Source organism: Nerophis ophidion, linkage group LG11 (genome assembly GCF_033978795.1).
Source record: "Nerophis ophidion isolate RoL-2023_Sa linkage group LG11, RoL_Noph_v1.0, whole genome shotgun sequence".
Classification (NCBI taxonomy): domain Eukaryota; kingdom Metazoa; phylum Chordata; class Actinopteri; order Syngnathiformes; family Syngnathidae; genus Nerophis; species Nerophis ophidion.
The window spans coordinates 22,086,550-22,104,414 of NC_084621.1; the positions used below are offsets into that span (position 1 = coordinate 22,086,550).

Genomic DNA, 17,865 nt, shown 5'->3' on the forward strand with positions numbered 1-17,865 from the left:
ACAATGTTGATTAAAAAAATGTTGTTGTTCTTGTTAAAATAGTGAACTTTGTCATCATTTTGCCAAGTAAAATTCCGATTATTATTATAATATTGCCAAAATTGTACAGTTTTCTTATAAAATTGTGACTTTTCTTGAGTAAATATACGACTCTTTTCATAAAATTGCCAACATTTCAAGCTTTTTCTTGTATAATTGCGACGGCTATTGAGTAAAATTCCAACTTTTATCATAATATTGCAAAAATTTTAATTTTTCTTGTAAAATTTCGACTTGCGTTGAGTAAAATGACACATTTTGTTATAATACTGCCAAAATTCTGCGTTTTTCTTGTGAAATTGTGACCTTTTTCTTGTGAAATTCCAACTTATTTTTCACAACAAGCTTATTTATATGTGCATAGTATGTATATATTATTAATGTTGTAAATACACATCTTTATATATCTAGAAAGGCTGGTCCTAAAGAGGAAGGCATTTTTCTCAGGTCTCAAGAAGGTCTGAAATACAAGTGTGTGTGTGTGTGTGTGTGTGTGTTCTTGTATTTCTAGCCTACTTGAGACATCAACAAGGAAAAGTATCTTCCATATGAGGAGTTGTGAACAAGTGAGGACATAAATCACGTTCCCAATAACATTGCATCTAATAGAGAATGTCTCATTTGCACCCCTGGTGGTGACATCTATCAAAATGAGGGTGGTCCCAAAAAGTTGGGAGTTTTCAAATTGACTGTGTGTCGCTTTTAAAAGTGCTCCCCCTCTGGTCAACATATGAAATAACAAGTGTGTGTAAGAAATTGAAATGTGCCCCCTTTGGCCAAAATTAAGTAAAAAAAAAAATAAATAAATAAAAAAAATAAAAAAAATATATATATATACTGTATATATATATATACATACATATATATGTATGTGTATGTATATATATATACATATATATATGTATATATATACATATATCTATATCTATATAGAGAGAGAGAGAGACAGAGAGAGAGAGACAGAGAGAGAGAGAGAGAGAGAGAAAGAGAGAGAGACATACTCTAACAACTTGAAGTAAATAATGAATATTAAAAACCATCCATCCACCATCCATTTTCAGCCGCTTGTCCCTTTGGGGTCGGAAGGGGCGCTGGTGCCTATCTCAGCTACAATCGGGCGGAAGGCGGGGTGCACCCTGGAGAAGTCGCCGCCTCATCACAGGGCCAAAACAGACAATCACAAACAAAAAAATTCAAACCAAAATAAATGAATACCAATTAAAAACCAAAACTTTTAAATAAAAAAAAGAAAAGAACTAAAAGCAGTATTTTTCCTCACAATGTGTAAACTTTTTTTTTTTCATTATACAATTGGGAACACTTTCTCATATTCTTTCTGTTTCTGTAATATTGCAATATTTTCTCGGAAAATAATGATTTTTTTTAATGTGAAATTATGACTTTTTAATGTCAAATTAGGACTTTTTAATGCAAAACGAGGACATTCGTCATATAAAATTCTGACTTGTATCACAATATTGCCATTTTTTTGGTGTTCTTGTAAAATACTGACATTTTTTGAGTAAACTTATGACTTTTGTCAACATTCTGCCAAGTGATATTAATATTGCCAAAATTTAAAAAGTTTTCTTAATTTTTTAAGAAAACTTTAACAATTTTGGCAATCTTAATATTGTAATATTGCCAACATTTAAAAAGTTTTCTTTAAAAAATTGTCATTTTTGTCGAGTAAAATTACGACTCTTTGTAAAATTGCCAAGATGTTAAGCTTTTCTTGTAAAATTGCGACGGTTATTGAATAAAATTCCAACTTTTATCATAATATTGCACACATGTTCAGTTTTTCCTGTAAAAGTTTGACTTACATTGAGTAAAATAACGACTTTTATTATAACACTGCCAAAATTCTACGTTTTTCTTGTGCAATTGTGATCTTTTTCTTGTGAAATTCCAACTCATTTTTCACAAACTTTTTTATATTTGCATAGTATGTATATATTATTAATGTTGTAAATACACATCTTTATACATCTAGAAAGGCTGGTTCTTAAGAGGGAGGCATTTTTCTCAGGTCTCAAGGTCAGAAATACAAGTGTGTGTGTGTGTGTGTGTGTGTGAGACACTTACCAAAGGAAGATCAAGGCTTGTCAGCCGCCATCATCATCATCTTCCTCCAGTCATTGGCCGCTTCATCTCTGTGATACAACAGCCTGTTAGAAGGCGCCAGACCTAATGACAGGTTTGTGTGTGTGTGTGTGTGTGTTCTAGGCTATGTGCACATACACGCTTAGCATGTTGTTTAACAATAGTTAGCAGGTTGTCCACATGAGACAATAAGCTATTTGCAGCCTGCAGGTAAATGTTCTAGAAATAGTATTTAAAAAACAACAAAAACAACAACAACAACAACAACATAAAAAGCATACTAAAAGAGCAAACAGGTGAAATGTAACAAGAATAAGTTGCAATGATAACACAAAACTGCCATGCAGACTGTTTTTTTTAAATGTATTTATTTTACAGCTGTCATTTCTAAAAAAATAATACAAAAAATAAATTCTAATAAAAACTGTTAGATCGGAAGTTGACTAAGAGACTTAAATAAGCATTGGGAAAGAAGAAAAAAAAAGACTTATTTTTAAAACATTTCTTTTAGATCCCCTCAAAATTTTAGTGGGATTTTTTTTTATTTTTTTTTAAGAACTGTCATTGCTCAAAATATAAAAACAAATTAAAGTCAATGTTGTTATGAATTATTGACTTACTTAATGCTCCAATGACTTCACATCCACTTTGAAAATATTGTTAAAGAAACTATTGCATATTTTGTGCTTTTGTCATTAAAAACAAGGTTTTGACAAATGGCACAAAACATTCAAAAAAAAAAAAAGGAGGAAGAAGAATACTGAGCTGCTTCCCAAGAACACCACACCTACTGTGAAGCATGGGGGTGGAAACATCATGCTTTGGGGCTGTTTTTCTGCTAAGGGGACAGGACGATTGATCCGTGTTAAGGAAAGAATGAATGGGGCCATGTATCATGATATTTTGAGCCAAAACCTCCTTCCATCAGTGAGAGCTTTGAATGGTTGACCAAATACTTATTTTCCACCATAATTTACAAATAAATTATTTAAAATTCCTACAATGTGAATTCCTGGATTTTTTTTTCACATTCTGTCTCTCACAGTTGAAGTGTACCTATGATGAAAATTACAGACCTCTGTCATCATTTTAAGTGGAGTGAACTGAATTACATTTATATAGCGCTTTTTTTCTAGTGACTCAAAGCGCTTTACAGAGTGAAACCCAATATCTAATTTTTACATTTAAACCAGTGTGGGTGTGGGAGAACTTGCACATTTGGTGGCTGATATATATATATATATATATATATATATATATATATATATATATATATATATATTTATATATATATATATATATATGTATTTATATATATATATATATACATATATATACAGTATATACTGTACATATGTATATATATACAGTATATACATGTATATGTATACATACATACATATATATAAACATACACATACATATAAACATACATAAACATGTACATGTTTACATACACACACACATATCCATATTTTTATTCTTATTGTAATATTTAAGGGCTTCACGGTGGCAGAGGGGTTAGTGCGTCTGCCTCACAATACGAAGGTCCTGCAGTCCTGGGTTCAAATCCAGGCTCGGGATCTTTCTGTGTGGAGTTTGCATGTTCTCCCCGTGAATGCGTGGGTTCCCTCCGGGTACTCCGGCTTCCTCCCACCTCCAAAGACATGCACCTGGGGATAGGTTGTTTGGCAACACTAAATTGGCCCTAGTGTGTGAATGTGAGTGTGAATGTTGTCTGTCTATCTGTGTTGGCCCTGCGATGAGGTAGCGACTTGTCCAGTGTGTACCCCGCCTTCCGCCCGATTGTAGCTGAGATAGACGCCAGCGCCCCCGTGACCCCGAAAGGAAATAAGCGGTAGAAAATGGATGGATGAAAATGGTAATATTTTTCTATTTTGTTTCTATTTATACCCCCATTATTTACTTTTAAATTGATCTCTATTCTGTACATTGCTGCTGGAAGTTTAATTTTCCTGAAGGAACTCTCCTGAAGGAATCAATAAAGTACTATCTATCTATCTATCTATCTATCTATCTATCTATCTATCTATCTATCTATCCATGTATATGCATACATACACACATATATACATACAAATACACGTATACATATACACACATATCCATGTATATGTATTCATACACACCGAAATATACATATAAACATATAAAATACATACACATATAAACATTTACATACATATATATATATATACATATATACATGTATATACACATACATTTGATTTTTTTTTATTGAAAACTTTTATATATATGTATATATATATATATATATATATATATATATATATATATATATATATATATATATATATATATATATATGGTACATATATATATATATATATATATGTCTTGATTGGATTATCCAGAAAATAGTGCTCGATACCGTGGTAGAGCGCAATATGTAGGTGTGGGAAAAATCTCAAGCTTGTGATTTTTCCCACACCTACATATCGCGCTGTACCACGGTATCGAGCACTATTCTCTGGATAATCCAATCAAGACATATCCCGCTCCAAATTGTCATTTGTTGAGCACTGTACGACGATCCGAAATGGAAAAATTAGCATCGACTACTCCACGAAGAACATTCACATACCCGCGCAGAAGGACTACAAGCAAGGACTCATAGAAAAGACGGAACACATCCTAAGAAGGATGCGGTGGAAAGCACACTTTTTCGTTGCTATGGGGAGTTTTGACGGAGCAGAAACGTGCGAACTCGTTGGGAGTTTCCTCCTCTCCCAGCTTGCTAGCCTCAACCTGAACCTTGGTATTTACCGTGATGACGGACTGGCAGTGTGCCGCGCCTCGCCAAGGAGCAGCGAGAACACCAAGAAGCGCATATGCCAAATCTTCAAAGAAAACAGCCTACGGATCACGATTGAAGCCAACAAGCAAACCGTCAACTTCCTCAACGTCACTTTCAACCTGAGAAATAACAGCTACCAACCATTCACGAAACCCAACACAACACTCCAATACGTGCACCATGACAGCAACCACCCACCCACCCACCACCACGAAAAGAATACCTACCGGAATTAATAAAAGGCTATCGATGCTGTCATCTACCAAAACTGAATTCTACCAAGCAACCCCCCCGTACCAGAAAGCACTTGATGAAAGCGGATACAACTTCACCCTCACCTATGAACCCACTCCAGGAAACCAACCAAAAAAGAGCAGAAAACGAAACAACATCATCTGGTACAATCCGCCATTCAGCAAAAACGTCTCAACCAACATCGGCCGCAAGTTCCTCGCTCTGATCGACAAACACTTCCCCAAAGGCAACACCCTAGGAAAAATATTCAACAAGAACAACATTAAATTGAGCTACAGCTGTATGAATAACATACAACAAATCATTTCAAACCACAACAAAGCAATTGCAAAAGGACTGCCCACCCCCAGACTAAACGACTCTGAAACCAATAAGGAATGTAACTGTCGCAAGAAACCTGATTACCCTCTCAACGAAGGGTGCTTACAGACATCAGTCGTTTACCAAGCAAGGGTAACACGCAAGGACATTAACACATCCGACACGTACGTAGGATTAACCGAAGGAGCGTTCAAAACAAGATGGAATAATCACAACACCTCCTTTAGAAACCAGACGTTGCGGAATTCTACAGAACTCAGCAAACACATTTGGAACCTCAAAGACAATAATGTTGAATATTCAATAACATGGCAAATTCTTGCATCCAGCACACCTTACAACAGTGGTAATAAAAGATGCAACCTATGCTTAAAAGAGAAACTGTTTATTATATATCATCCAGATCTATCATCCCTTAACAAGCGCAGTGAAATCATTTCAACATGCCGCCACAGACGGAAACACCTCCTAGGTAACACATGAGCCAATCACCACGCCCCTACGCCTGCCTGTACCCACCCACTCTGTGCCCTATATAAACCATTGTATGTGAATGCTTCCATTAAAATCTCCTGATGATTGAGGGAACCCCTAATGACACAGTTCTGTAAGAGACGAAGTAGTCTTGTGATTTTTCCCACACCTACATATATATATATATATATAAATATATATATATGTACCATGAATTGATTAACGTATATATATATATGTATATATATATATATATATATATATATATATATATATATATATATATATATATATATATATACATATATACACGAACAAACTCATATTGTCTTTTATGAGGATATGAGTTTATCATCAGACTTCCTTATATAACTACTTTCATTCGGTTACCACATGTTTATAGTCACATCCGGCCTATCGATCAATCCCCACCCTGGTGATGAGAACACTTAGTGCCTCGCTATAGCATAATACTGATGAAGCATGTACTCATGCACCCTCCTCCCCACCAAAAAACTAAAAAAGAAACGTAATTTGAACTAGTGGTTTGAGGCGATCCTTCATCGGCTTGTGTCCCGGTAGTGCCTTCTCTTTGCTGTAATAAAAGTCCGCTCTGGCATATTATTTTGCGCTTGTACAGGAAGTGACGTCACCAAAATGTCTCCAAGCAGCATGCAAAGTGAATGAACGAATGAAACGCATATTTGCCGCTATGTAAACTTGTGTAACCAGAAAAGGACGCAAATAGAGCGAATCGAACAGCTATTGGTGACACGATGGCGACGCATGGTGGATGCGCGTTGTCACCCCAGGGATGCAAGAGGACCAAGACAGGCAGGAGTTGCAGGTAAGAGTTGATTTAATACAAAACATAAAATAACACTGGTACAAAATATAAAGAAAGGCGTGCCGAACGCACGGAGAGCTAGGCTAATAATTAGCAACTAGAGCAGAGTACAGGAATAGACGTGCAGTGCGCACGCGAAGCTAAGGCGAGACTTAGCAATAGTGATTACAAAAAGAAGAACCAACGTGCGTGTTGCAAGTAGCAAACAAACCAACCAGAAGGAACTGAGGTAGCAGGCAGGACTAAATACTAAAACAATCAATGAAAAACAGGTGTGGTGGAACCAATGTGAAACCATGGAGACCAGATAAACAGGAAGTGCTCAAACTAAGGAACGGAAGAGTCCAAAATCACAACAATTGGAATACTTTCAAATGTGTAGACCGCTGCTTGTGTACGCATCACGACAAAACCTGGACTTCTAAATATTTTATGGACTTTTTTTTGTCTTGTTTTTATTAATGGAGAAGGCCATGCTGGTGTTTCTGTTGGAAGTTCCATTGCAACACGTCACACGTGCGCCAGGAGGACACCACGCTGGCGCTCAGACGGCGGTTTCAGACAAGCCCGTAAAAGTGTGTGTGTCAGCGGCGTGAGGGATTCATCACACACACACACACACACACACACACACACACACACACACACACACACACACACACACACACACACACACACACACACACACACACACACACACACACACACACACACACACACACACATTCGTGTATTTCCGACCCTCTGGGGACCTGAGAAAAATGCCTCTCTCTTTTGGACCAGCCTTTCTAGATATATAAAGATGTGTATTTACAACATTAATAATATATACATGCTATGCAAATATTAAAAAAAAGCTTGTTGTGAAAAATGAATTGGAATTTCACAAGAAAAACATAGAATTTTGCCAGTACTATAATAAAAGTCGTCATTTTACTCAACGCAAGTCAAAATATTACAAGAAAAACTCAACATTTGTGCAATTTTTAAAAGTTGGAATTTTACTCAATAACAGTCGCAATTTCACAAGAGAAGCTTAAAATGTTGGCAATTTTATGAAAAAAGTCGTAATTTTACTAGACAGAAGTCACAATTTTATAAGAAAACCTCAAAATGTTGGCAATAATAAAATAAAAATCGTAATTTTACTTGGCAAAATGATGACAAAAGTCATTATTTTACTCAGAAAATGTCACTATTTTACAAGAACAACAAAAAAATTGCCAATATTCTGATAAAAGTTTAGCGTTAAAAAGTAATAATTTTACATGAAAAACTAATAATTCTACGAGAAACTACTGCAATATTACAGCCACAGAAAGAATATGAAAAATTGTTCCCAATCTTATAAGGAAAAAGTCGACACATTGTGAGAAAAAGACGGCTTTTGGTCAACTTCATTTATTTTTTATTTTTGGTATGTAGTTGGTTTTTAATCTTACCGCCCGAATGCAGCTGAGATAGGCGCCAGCGACCGCCCACGACACCAAAAGGGACAAGCGGTAGAAAATGGATGGATGGATCGATTTACTTCAAGTTATTACAGTATGTCTCTACGTACATATTTATTTAATCTTTTTTTAGTTAATTTTGGAAAAAGGGGACAGATTTAAATTCCTTACACACACTTCTTATTTCATATGTTGACCAGAGGGGGAGCACTTTTAAAAGCGACACACAGTCAATTTGAAAACTCCCAGCTTTTTGGGACCACGCTCATTTTGATAGATGTCACCACCAAGGGTGCAAATGAGACATTCTCTATTAGATGCAATGTTATTGGGAACGTGATTTATGTCCTCACTTGTTCACAACTCCTCATATGGAAGATACTTTTCCTTGTTGATGTCTCAAGTAGGCTAGAAATACAACACACACACACACACACACACACACACACACACACACACACACACACACACACACACACATACACACACACACACACACACACACACACACACACTTTCTAGATATATAAAGATGTGTATTTACAACATTAATAATATATACTGTACATACTATGCAAATATATCAAAAAGCTTGTTGTGAAAAATGAGTTGAAATTTCACAAGAAAAAGGTCACATTTTCACAAGAAAAACGTATACAGAATTTTGGCAGTATTATAATAAAAGTCTTCATTTTACTCAACGAAAGTCAACATTTTACAAGAAAAAAATAAAAACTGAACATGTGTGCAATAATATGATAAAAGTTGGAATTTTACTCAACAGTCGTAATTTACAAGAGAAGCTTAAACTGTTGGCAATTTTATGAAAAAAGTTTTAATTTTACTCGATAAAAGTCAGAATTTTAGAAGAAAACCTAAAAATGTTGGCAATATTATAAAAACATCCATCCATCCATTTTCTGCCGCTTATTCCCGTTCGGGGTCGCGGGGGGCGCTGGCGCCTATCTCAGCTACAATCGGGCGGAAGGCGGGGTACACCCTGGACAAGTCGCCACCTCAATACTCTGCATTTTATCAGGCAAAATGATAACTAAAGTCATTATTTTACTCCAAAAATGTCACTATTTTACAATAGCAACAACAAAATTGGCAATATCGTGATAAAAGTCCGAATTTTATAAGACAAATTTCACCGTTTTGCGTTAAAAAGTAATTATTTTAGAAGAAAAGGTACAAATTTTTAAAACAAAAATATTGCAACCTTACATTAACAGAAAGAATATTAGAAATTGCTCCTAATTTTACAGGAAAAAAGTCGACACATTGTGAGAAAAAGACTGTTCTTAGTTAATTGTATTTAATTTTTGGTTTGTAATTGGTTTTTAATCTTCATTATTTACTTCAGATTATTACATTATGTCTCTATATACATATGTATTTATTTTAATACATTTTGGCCAAAGGGGACAAATTTCAATTCCTTACACACACTTGTTATTTCATATGTTGACTAGATGGGGAGCACTTTTGAAAGCGACACACAGTCAATGTGAAAAATCCCTCCTTTTTGGGACCACTCTCATTTTGATAGATGTCACCACCAGGGGTGCAAATGACACATTTTATATTAAATGCAATGGTTTTCAGTATTGGGACCATGATTTATGTCCTCACTTGTTCACACCTCCTCATATGGAAGATACTTTTCCTTGTTGATGTCTCAAGAAGGGTAGAAACAATCACACACACACACACAAACGTGTCGCATCCCACGGTGGACGCCGGGCTTGAGTCGACGCCATGAAATCGCCATCCCATTATGCTTGGTGGTGTGAAGACATATGTGACACACATATGTAGCTGGCATCTACACACACACACACACACACACACACACACACACACACACACACACACACACACACACACACACACACACACACACACACACACACACACACACACCCCTGCAGGGGGCCATAAATGATGCCTGTAATTTTGTACACAACAGATGAAAGTTTTGAGACGCCAGAGGCTCGTCTGACAGGACACTTTAGTGGTCTCATTAGTGGGGGGGTTGTACAAATGACTTCGGGGTGGGGGGTGGGGGGGGGGGGCAGTTGATAATTAAACTCAAGGATTAAGGAAGGAGGTGGGGCAGTGAGTCGTAAAAAAAAAAAAAAAAAGTGTGAGGATGAAGACGGGCGAAAAAGTCGTACCCTTCAAAGACAGAAGATCACTTCTTCCTCGTGCACACGCTTTATATATTAAAAGGGAATAAGCGGTAGAAAATTGATGGATGGATATATATATATATATATATATATATATATATATATATATATATATATATAGATCGATACCTATTCGTAACACACCTAGTTTACAATGTTAGGTCGATTTGTTGTATAGCTAGCTGAGCCTTCTAATATAAGAATAAAATAAAATAAAAAATTATTTTCTTCTAAACTACTTTTAATTGGGTCTACTGTTTGGCAATGCTGCGATGAGTTGGCGACTTGTCCAGGGTGTACCCCGCCTTCCGCCCATTGTAGCTGAAATAGGCACCAGCGCCCCCCGCAACCCCAAAGGGAATAAGCGGTAGAAAATGGATGGATGGATGTTTGGCAATGGACCAATTAGTAAAAAAATATATTTATTACTTTAGCAAAGTAGTTCGTACCTTATAGCCTTAGCCCATTGTTTAGAAGGGGATCAAAGCAGTGGAATTATTAACATGATATAGAATATAAAAGCATTTTATTGTCGATATATCCAAGTATACGTCCAGGATCTAGCAGATACAGACAGTATAGTTACAGACCTGGCTTCCTTCCTTCTTGTGCTCCAAAACACTCAAGATGGCTGGTGGCAGTCACCCATGTCCATTGGTTCCCATGTAGTGCCAAATAAAAGCAAGAAAGCTAAAAAAAAAAAAAAAATAACAAAACATGGCTGGGGACGAAATTTCACTCAGGGGCGTGGTGAGGACGACTTGTTTTTTTAAAGGGGAACATTATCACCAGACCTATGTGAGCGTTGATGTTGCAGAAAAAAGACCATATGTTTTATAACCGATTTCCAAACTCTAAAAGGGTGAATTTGGCGATTGAAACGCCTTTCAATTGTTCGCTGTCGGAGGGATGACCTTTCACCCGTGATGTCACAACATGAAGCAATCCGCCATTTTCTCAAACACATTACGCACACCAAGTCAAATCAACTCTGTTATTTTCCGTTTTTTCGACTGTTTTACGTACCTTGGAGACATCATGCCTCGCCGGTGTGTTGTCAGAGGGTGTAACAACATAATCAGGGACGGATTCAAGTTGCACCAGTGGCCAAAAGATGCGAAAGTCCCTCGTTTGTTCCGCGCACTGTACCGACGAGAGCTATGCTACAACAGAGATGGCAAGAATGTGTGGATATCCTGCGACACTCAAAGCAGATGCATTTCCAACAATAAAGTCAACGAAATCACAAAGGTGAGTTTTGTTGATGTTATTGACTTATGTGCTAATCAGATATATTTGCTCACGACATGACTGCCAGCTAATCGGTGCTAACATGCTATTTATTATGCCTCATTTGTAGCTATATTTGCATCCAGCCTTTCCCTCCACCCATATTTAATGCCAACAAACACATACCAATCGTTGGTTAGAACGCGATCGCCAAATTCGTCTGCACTTCCTCCTGTGCCGCTGTCTGTCGTGATATGGCTCAAAAGCTTCTGTTTCTTTTTTTATTTAATTTTCGGTACCTGCCTCTATACTCCAACCATCCGTTTCAATACATGCGTAATCTGTTGAATCGCTTACGGCGCTGAAATCCGAGTCTGAATCAGAGCTACTATGCTATACCTTTCTGTGCTATCCGCCATGTTTGTTTCTGGTGGCACAGGACAATAGACAGGTAGATATAGCGATGGTGTAAATCAGGCACTTTGAAGATGTTTTTCAGGATATTGCGTGATGGGTAAAATTTTGAGAAAAACTTCCGAAAAAAAATAAGCCACTGGGAACTGATTTTTATTGGTTTCAACCCTTCATAAATTGTGATAATGTTCCCCTTTAAGGTCGCCAAAAAGTGGCTGAAGACAGGAATTGGGGTGAAATTGCTGTCAAACTCCACAAACCCACAATGATTGGTGAGTAAAAGCAATTTTCTGCCAGTAAAAAAAAAAAAAAAAGGATTTGCTGGTATAAAAACAATTTTCTTTAAATTATAACATTTGGCAGTAAAATTTCGCACTCCCCGATCCAGACACTTGCACTCAGAATATCCATAATTCGCACTTTACAACGGCAGGAGTCAATTTAAGGCGTGCAGAGCTAGTGTGATTTGCGCATGGTGCCGTCCGCCAAAATAACAAAGAAAATCATAAATAACATTGCATGAGGTTAAAACAAGGGAATACTGAAAAAAATGTGGTACCTTACAGGTTGAGCTTGTTTCCCTTTTCTTTCGTGGGCATTTTTACTCCCCACCCTGCTTTTTCTAATTGTTTTTGGCGGAGGGCACCATGTGCAAAAAACAGTAAATTTGATAGCCTTAAATTGACTCTACTTGTTGTAGAGTGCAAATTACAGGTGTGAAATATTACTGCCAAAAGTTTTAACTTGAAGAAAATTGTTTTAGGACTTGCAAATCCTTTTTTTTACTTGGATAAATTTGTTTTATACTTACAAATATTTTTCTTATTGAAAATTGTTTTATTTTACTTGAAAATAGTTGGTTTTAATTGAAGAAACCTTTTTTTTTCCTTGGAGGATTTTTTTTATACTAACAGATATTTTTCTTATTGCAAATTGTTTTATTTTACTTGCAAATAGTTTTTTTAATTGAAGAAAACATTTTTTTTACTTGAAAGTAGTTTTTTAATTGAAGAAAATTGGTTTTATACTTCTAAATTTTTTTTTTAATTGAAAAAATGTGTTTCAATACTCACGAATCGTTTTGTTAATTAAATAAAATTGTTTTTATGCTAGTGTATCTTTTTAAAATTTGAATACAATTATTTTTATACTTGCTAATCATTGTATTACTTTCAATAAAACATTTTTATACTTGCAAATCATTTTTTACTTGCTCAAAATTGTTTTTATACTTGGGAACCATCTTCTTACTTGCAGAAAAATGTTTTTTTACCCACGAATCATTGGGTGCGAGTAAAAAAAATGTTGGCAGAATTTTGACTTTATACCTATCTTCAAGTCACTTGCTTTATTCGCAGGAAATTCTTTTTAAACTTGCAAATTGTTTTTCTATCTGTGTTGGCCCTGTGATGAGGTAGCGACTTGTCCAGGGTGTACCGCGCCTTCCGCCCGATTGTAGCTGAGATAGGCGCCAGCACCCCCCGCGACCCCGAAAGGGAATAAGCGGTAGAAAATGGATGGATGGATGGAAATTGTTTTTTGATTGAAAAAACAATTGTTTATTTTACTAATTAATTGTTTTTTATTGAAGAAATGTTGTTATATTTATGAATCATTTTATTAATCAAAGAAAATTATTTTGTACTTGTGAATTGTTTTACTTTAATTAAATAAAATACTTTTTATGCTTGCAGATCATTCTTTATAACATTTTTTTTTTAACTTTGGAATCATTTTTTATTAAAGAAAATTGTTTTTACTACTTACGGATCATTTTTTAAATGAAAATAAATGTTTTTATACTAGCAAAATTATTTTTTAATTGTTTTTTATAAACATGAATCGTTTTTTTAATTGAATTCAACTATTTGGCAGTAATTTCACTCTTTAAAACAAAATCTATGCAAATGTTACATGTTATGCAGACCACAAGAAAGTGTTTTAAATGTAAGAAAAAAAAATCATAGTATTTTTATAAATAGTTTAGTGTTTTTTCATTTTTTTTACGTTGCAACAAATTTAAAGTGGCCAAAATTTGAGTTTATATAAATACAAACTGACATTAATGACTTCAATATGATCATAAATCTGCCAGTTTTCCTTTAATTTAATTTTTAATTGAAGAAATTTTTTTATTATATGAATGAATTGTTTGTTTTTGAATTGACTCTAATTTTTATTTTTTTTTTACTTGTGAATCTTTTTTTTAATTGAAGAAAATAGTTTTTTTACTTGCGAATTTTTGGCCGTGGGTAAAAACATTTGTGTGTGTAGATATTTGGCAGTAATTTCACTCTGTAAAACAAAATCTATGCAAATGTTACATGTTATGCAGACCTCAAAGAAGTGTTTTAAATGCAGAAAAAAAAAAAAAAAAAAAGATATATATATATATTTTTTTTTTTTTATAAATAATTTTGTTTTTTGTATTTTATTTTAAGTTCCAACAATTTTAAAGTGGCCAAAATATGAGTTTGAATAAATATAAACTGACATTATTGACTTCAATATGATCATAAATCTGTCAGTTTCCCTTTAATTTCTAATTGAATAAAACATGTTTTTATAATAGTGAATCGTTTTTTTTTTAATTGATTGAAATTATTATTTTTTTTTTTCTTACTTGTGAATCTTTTTTAATTGAAGACGAAAATAGTTTTTTTACATGCGAATTTTTGGGCATGAGTAAAAACATTTTTGTGTGTAGATATTTGCCAGTAATTTCACACTGTAAAACAAAATCTATGCAAATGTTACATGTTATGCAGACCACAAGAAGTGTTTTGAATGTAAAAAAAATATATATATATTTATTATATAAATATGTATTTATGGTTTTTTTTGTATTTTTTTTTAAGTTGCAACAAATTTAAAGTGGCCACAATATGAGTTTAAATAAACTGACATTATTGACTTCAATATGATCATAAATCTGTGAGTTTCCCTTTAATTCCCTTGTGTTTGTTGTAAAAATAGTAAAGCAATAATAATACAATTATTCCCCAGTGTTTGTAGTTTTGCAAAACGTGCGTTCATTCCCCGCCTCGTCCTTAGAACCTCGTGGCGCCCCTGGAATGTCAACAAAGGAGGTGATTGAAATAGCTTTCAAACACGTCGCTCGCAGCTTAACGGAGCCGTGGCGTGCGAGGCTTTGACGGCGGCGGCGGCGCGGCCACATGAATACGAGAAGAGCGACGTAAACACGGCGTTTATTCTTTTGCTTGCGACAGAAGTCGACCGCGCCGTGACAAAAGCCGCCGGCTCCGTCACGGCTGCTCGGGAGGTGAAAAGGGAATCAGAAAAAGTTCGAGCGGCCTGCTTGGTGTTTGTGTGCGCACCTGGTCCTGGTGCAGGCTGAGTCCACGTCCAGGTCCAGGTCCATGCACAGGCACAGTCCGGGATGGGCCAGTTTGTAAAGGTGGGACATGTAAACTCAGATATGTTATGCAAATGAGACTGTGGATGTGGTAACCAAGGCGACTCGTCCAATCGTGCTTCCTCTTGGACTTTTAGTCAGAGGAAGAGACGGTGGAAAAACGTCATCGATGAAGGGGAGCGTGCCTTACTTCATCTCCTTCCACGCCGTTCTGCGTGGGGACAGTGGAAGAGGGCGGGCCCTTAGTCGGTGGGGGCGGGGACCACGCAGATGTGCAGGAAGTTGTCCGGGTGGCTCAGATGCTCGCTGAGCCACTGCAGCGGCGTCTCCAGCAGCGGCTCGATGCCGTGGATCAGAACCTGGTAGCGCTTCTGCTCACCTGGATGGGAACCCAAATAAGCAAGACAGTGTGAGTGGGTGGGGCCATGTGCACGTTTCATTAATTTTTTGGGGTGAGGCGGGGAGGATAAACTAATCTGTTTTAACTGAAAATGCAAAAAAAAATGATCTAGTGGCCTGGCATGGATGCTACAGGGTAGTCATTAACTTTAGTAGCTCTGTATGAACTGTCATATCTTCAACAATCCTGGGGTCATGGTGCACCACCTTGGTGGTTGTCAAGGAAACGCGGCAAGAAAGTGGCGCCCAAACTTTTAAATTCCGGGGTCAAATTGGGTTAAAAGAAATTGTCCGGAGGTCGGAATATCTATTTGTTTGTGAAATAGAGATTAGATATTTTATATATATATATATATATATATATATATATATATATATATATATATATATATATATACATATATATATATATATATATACATATATATATATATATATATATATATATATATATATATATATATATATATATATATATATATATATATATATATATATATATATATACATACATAAAGCAAGGTCCATAAAGAAATGTGGATGAACTTGACTGGCCTGCACAGAGTCCTGACCTGAACCCGATACAACACCTTTGGGATGAATTAGAACGGAGACTGAGAGCCAGGACTTCACGACCAACATCAGTATGTGACCTCACCAATGCGCTTTAGGAAGAACGGCGGGACATTCCTATAACCACATTCCGTGACCTTGTGGACAGCCTTCTCAGAAGAGTTGAAGCTGTGATAGCTGCAAAAGGTGGACCGACATCATATTGAACCCTATGGGTTGACTCATATATGAACGTGAAGTGCCATCCCACTGATATATATATATATATATATATATATATATATATATATATATATATATATATATATATATATATATATATATATATATGTATATGTATATATATATATATGTATATATATATATATATATATATATATATGTATATATATGAATACTTTTTGCCCCACTGTATGTATGTGTTTTTAATTACAGCAAGGTCTTGCTGCCGGGCCTTAGGCCTGTCGCACCTCCACCGGTGCCTGTGGTGGACTGTGCATGGCAGGGGCGTCCTCTTCCCTGAGCCAGGCCTAAGCCTGACCACATACCAGAAAAGGTTTTGCTGCAGGGTCTTCAGCTGGGGACCACCTCTCATTGATGTTTCGCCCCTTAGCCCAGAACATCTCCCGGTGGCGGGGCAGTGAACAGGGACGTCTCCCTGACACCCCCTGCAGCAAAACCTAGTTAGATGTTGCTCCCCAAGCCTTGTCACGTCATTTCAGCCAGAGCCAGTGGCTAGCTTTCTCCGCTGCTTCTGAAAGCTCCTTGGTGGATCTGCTCAGGGTGGCTCCACGCAGTCCCAAGTCCCTGAGCAGGCGTGGTGTTGTCCTGCCCACAAAGCCTCTGGCTCCCACCTCCACAAGATACAGCCTCACACTCCATCCACTTTCTCTACACTCTGTGACCAGGTCTGCGTATTTTGCCTTCTTTCTCTCGTAAGCAGCTTCCAGTCCCTCCTCCCATGGCACTGTCAGCTCAATCAGTACTACTGACTTCACAGCTTCAGACCACAGCACCACATCTGGTCTTAAGGTGGTGCTGCATATCTCCTGTGGGAACTGTAGCTGCCTACCAAGGTCCACTTCCATCCTCCACGCTGCCCCTGGAGTTAACAATTTGGCGGGTGGTCTCTTGCTGGAATGTGTCACAGGTCCCCCCTGCCTTTGGAAGTGGATCCCGCATTGGCGTTCTGCTGGACTCTGGTTGTTTGCCTCCTGCCGACTTTTCTCCAGCACCTCTGCCAGCTTGTTGAGTACTTGGTCGTGCCACCATCTGAGCCGACCCTGTGTCAGAGCCATTTTGCAGCCTGACAGAACATGCTGAAGTGAGGCATTGATGGTCCCGCA

At 36.6% G+C, this 17,865-nt stretch overlaps 1 protein-coding gene across 4 annotated transcripts in view; it reads right to left on the bottom strand.

The window, feature by feature from the left end:
* Positions 1-17,865, bottom strand: part of atg5 (ATG5 autophagy related 5 homolog (S. cerevisiae)) — a 97,457-nt gene that overhangs the window by 16,274 nt on the left and 63,318 nt on the right. For 3 of the 4 annotated variants that reach the window (XM_061915383.1, XM_061915384.1, XM_061915382.1), the window contains one exon: positions 11,037-15,926. In XM_061915383.1, coding sequence (XP_061771367.1) covers positions 15,790-15,926 — 137 coding nt within the window. In that variant the 3' untranslated portion in view covers positions 11,037-15,789. Of the gene's footprint in view, positions 1-2,127; positions 2,196-11,036; positions 15,927-17,865 lie in introns of those variants that run through there. The other variant, XM_061915385.1, reaches the window with a different exon arrangement.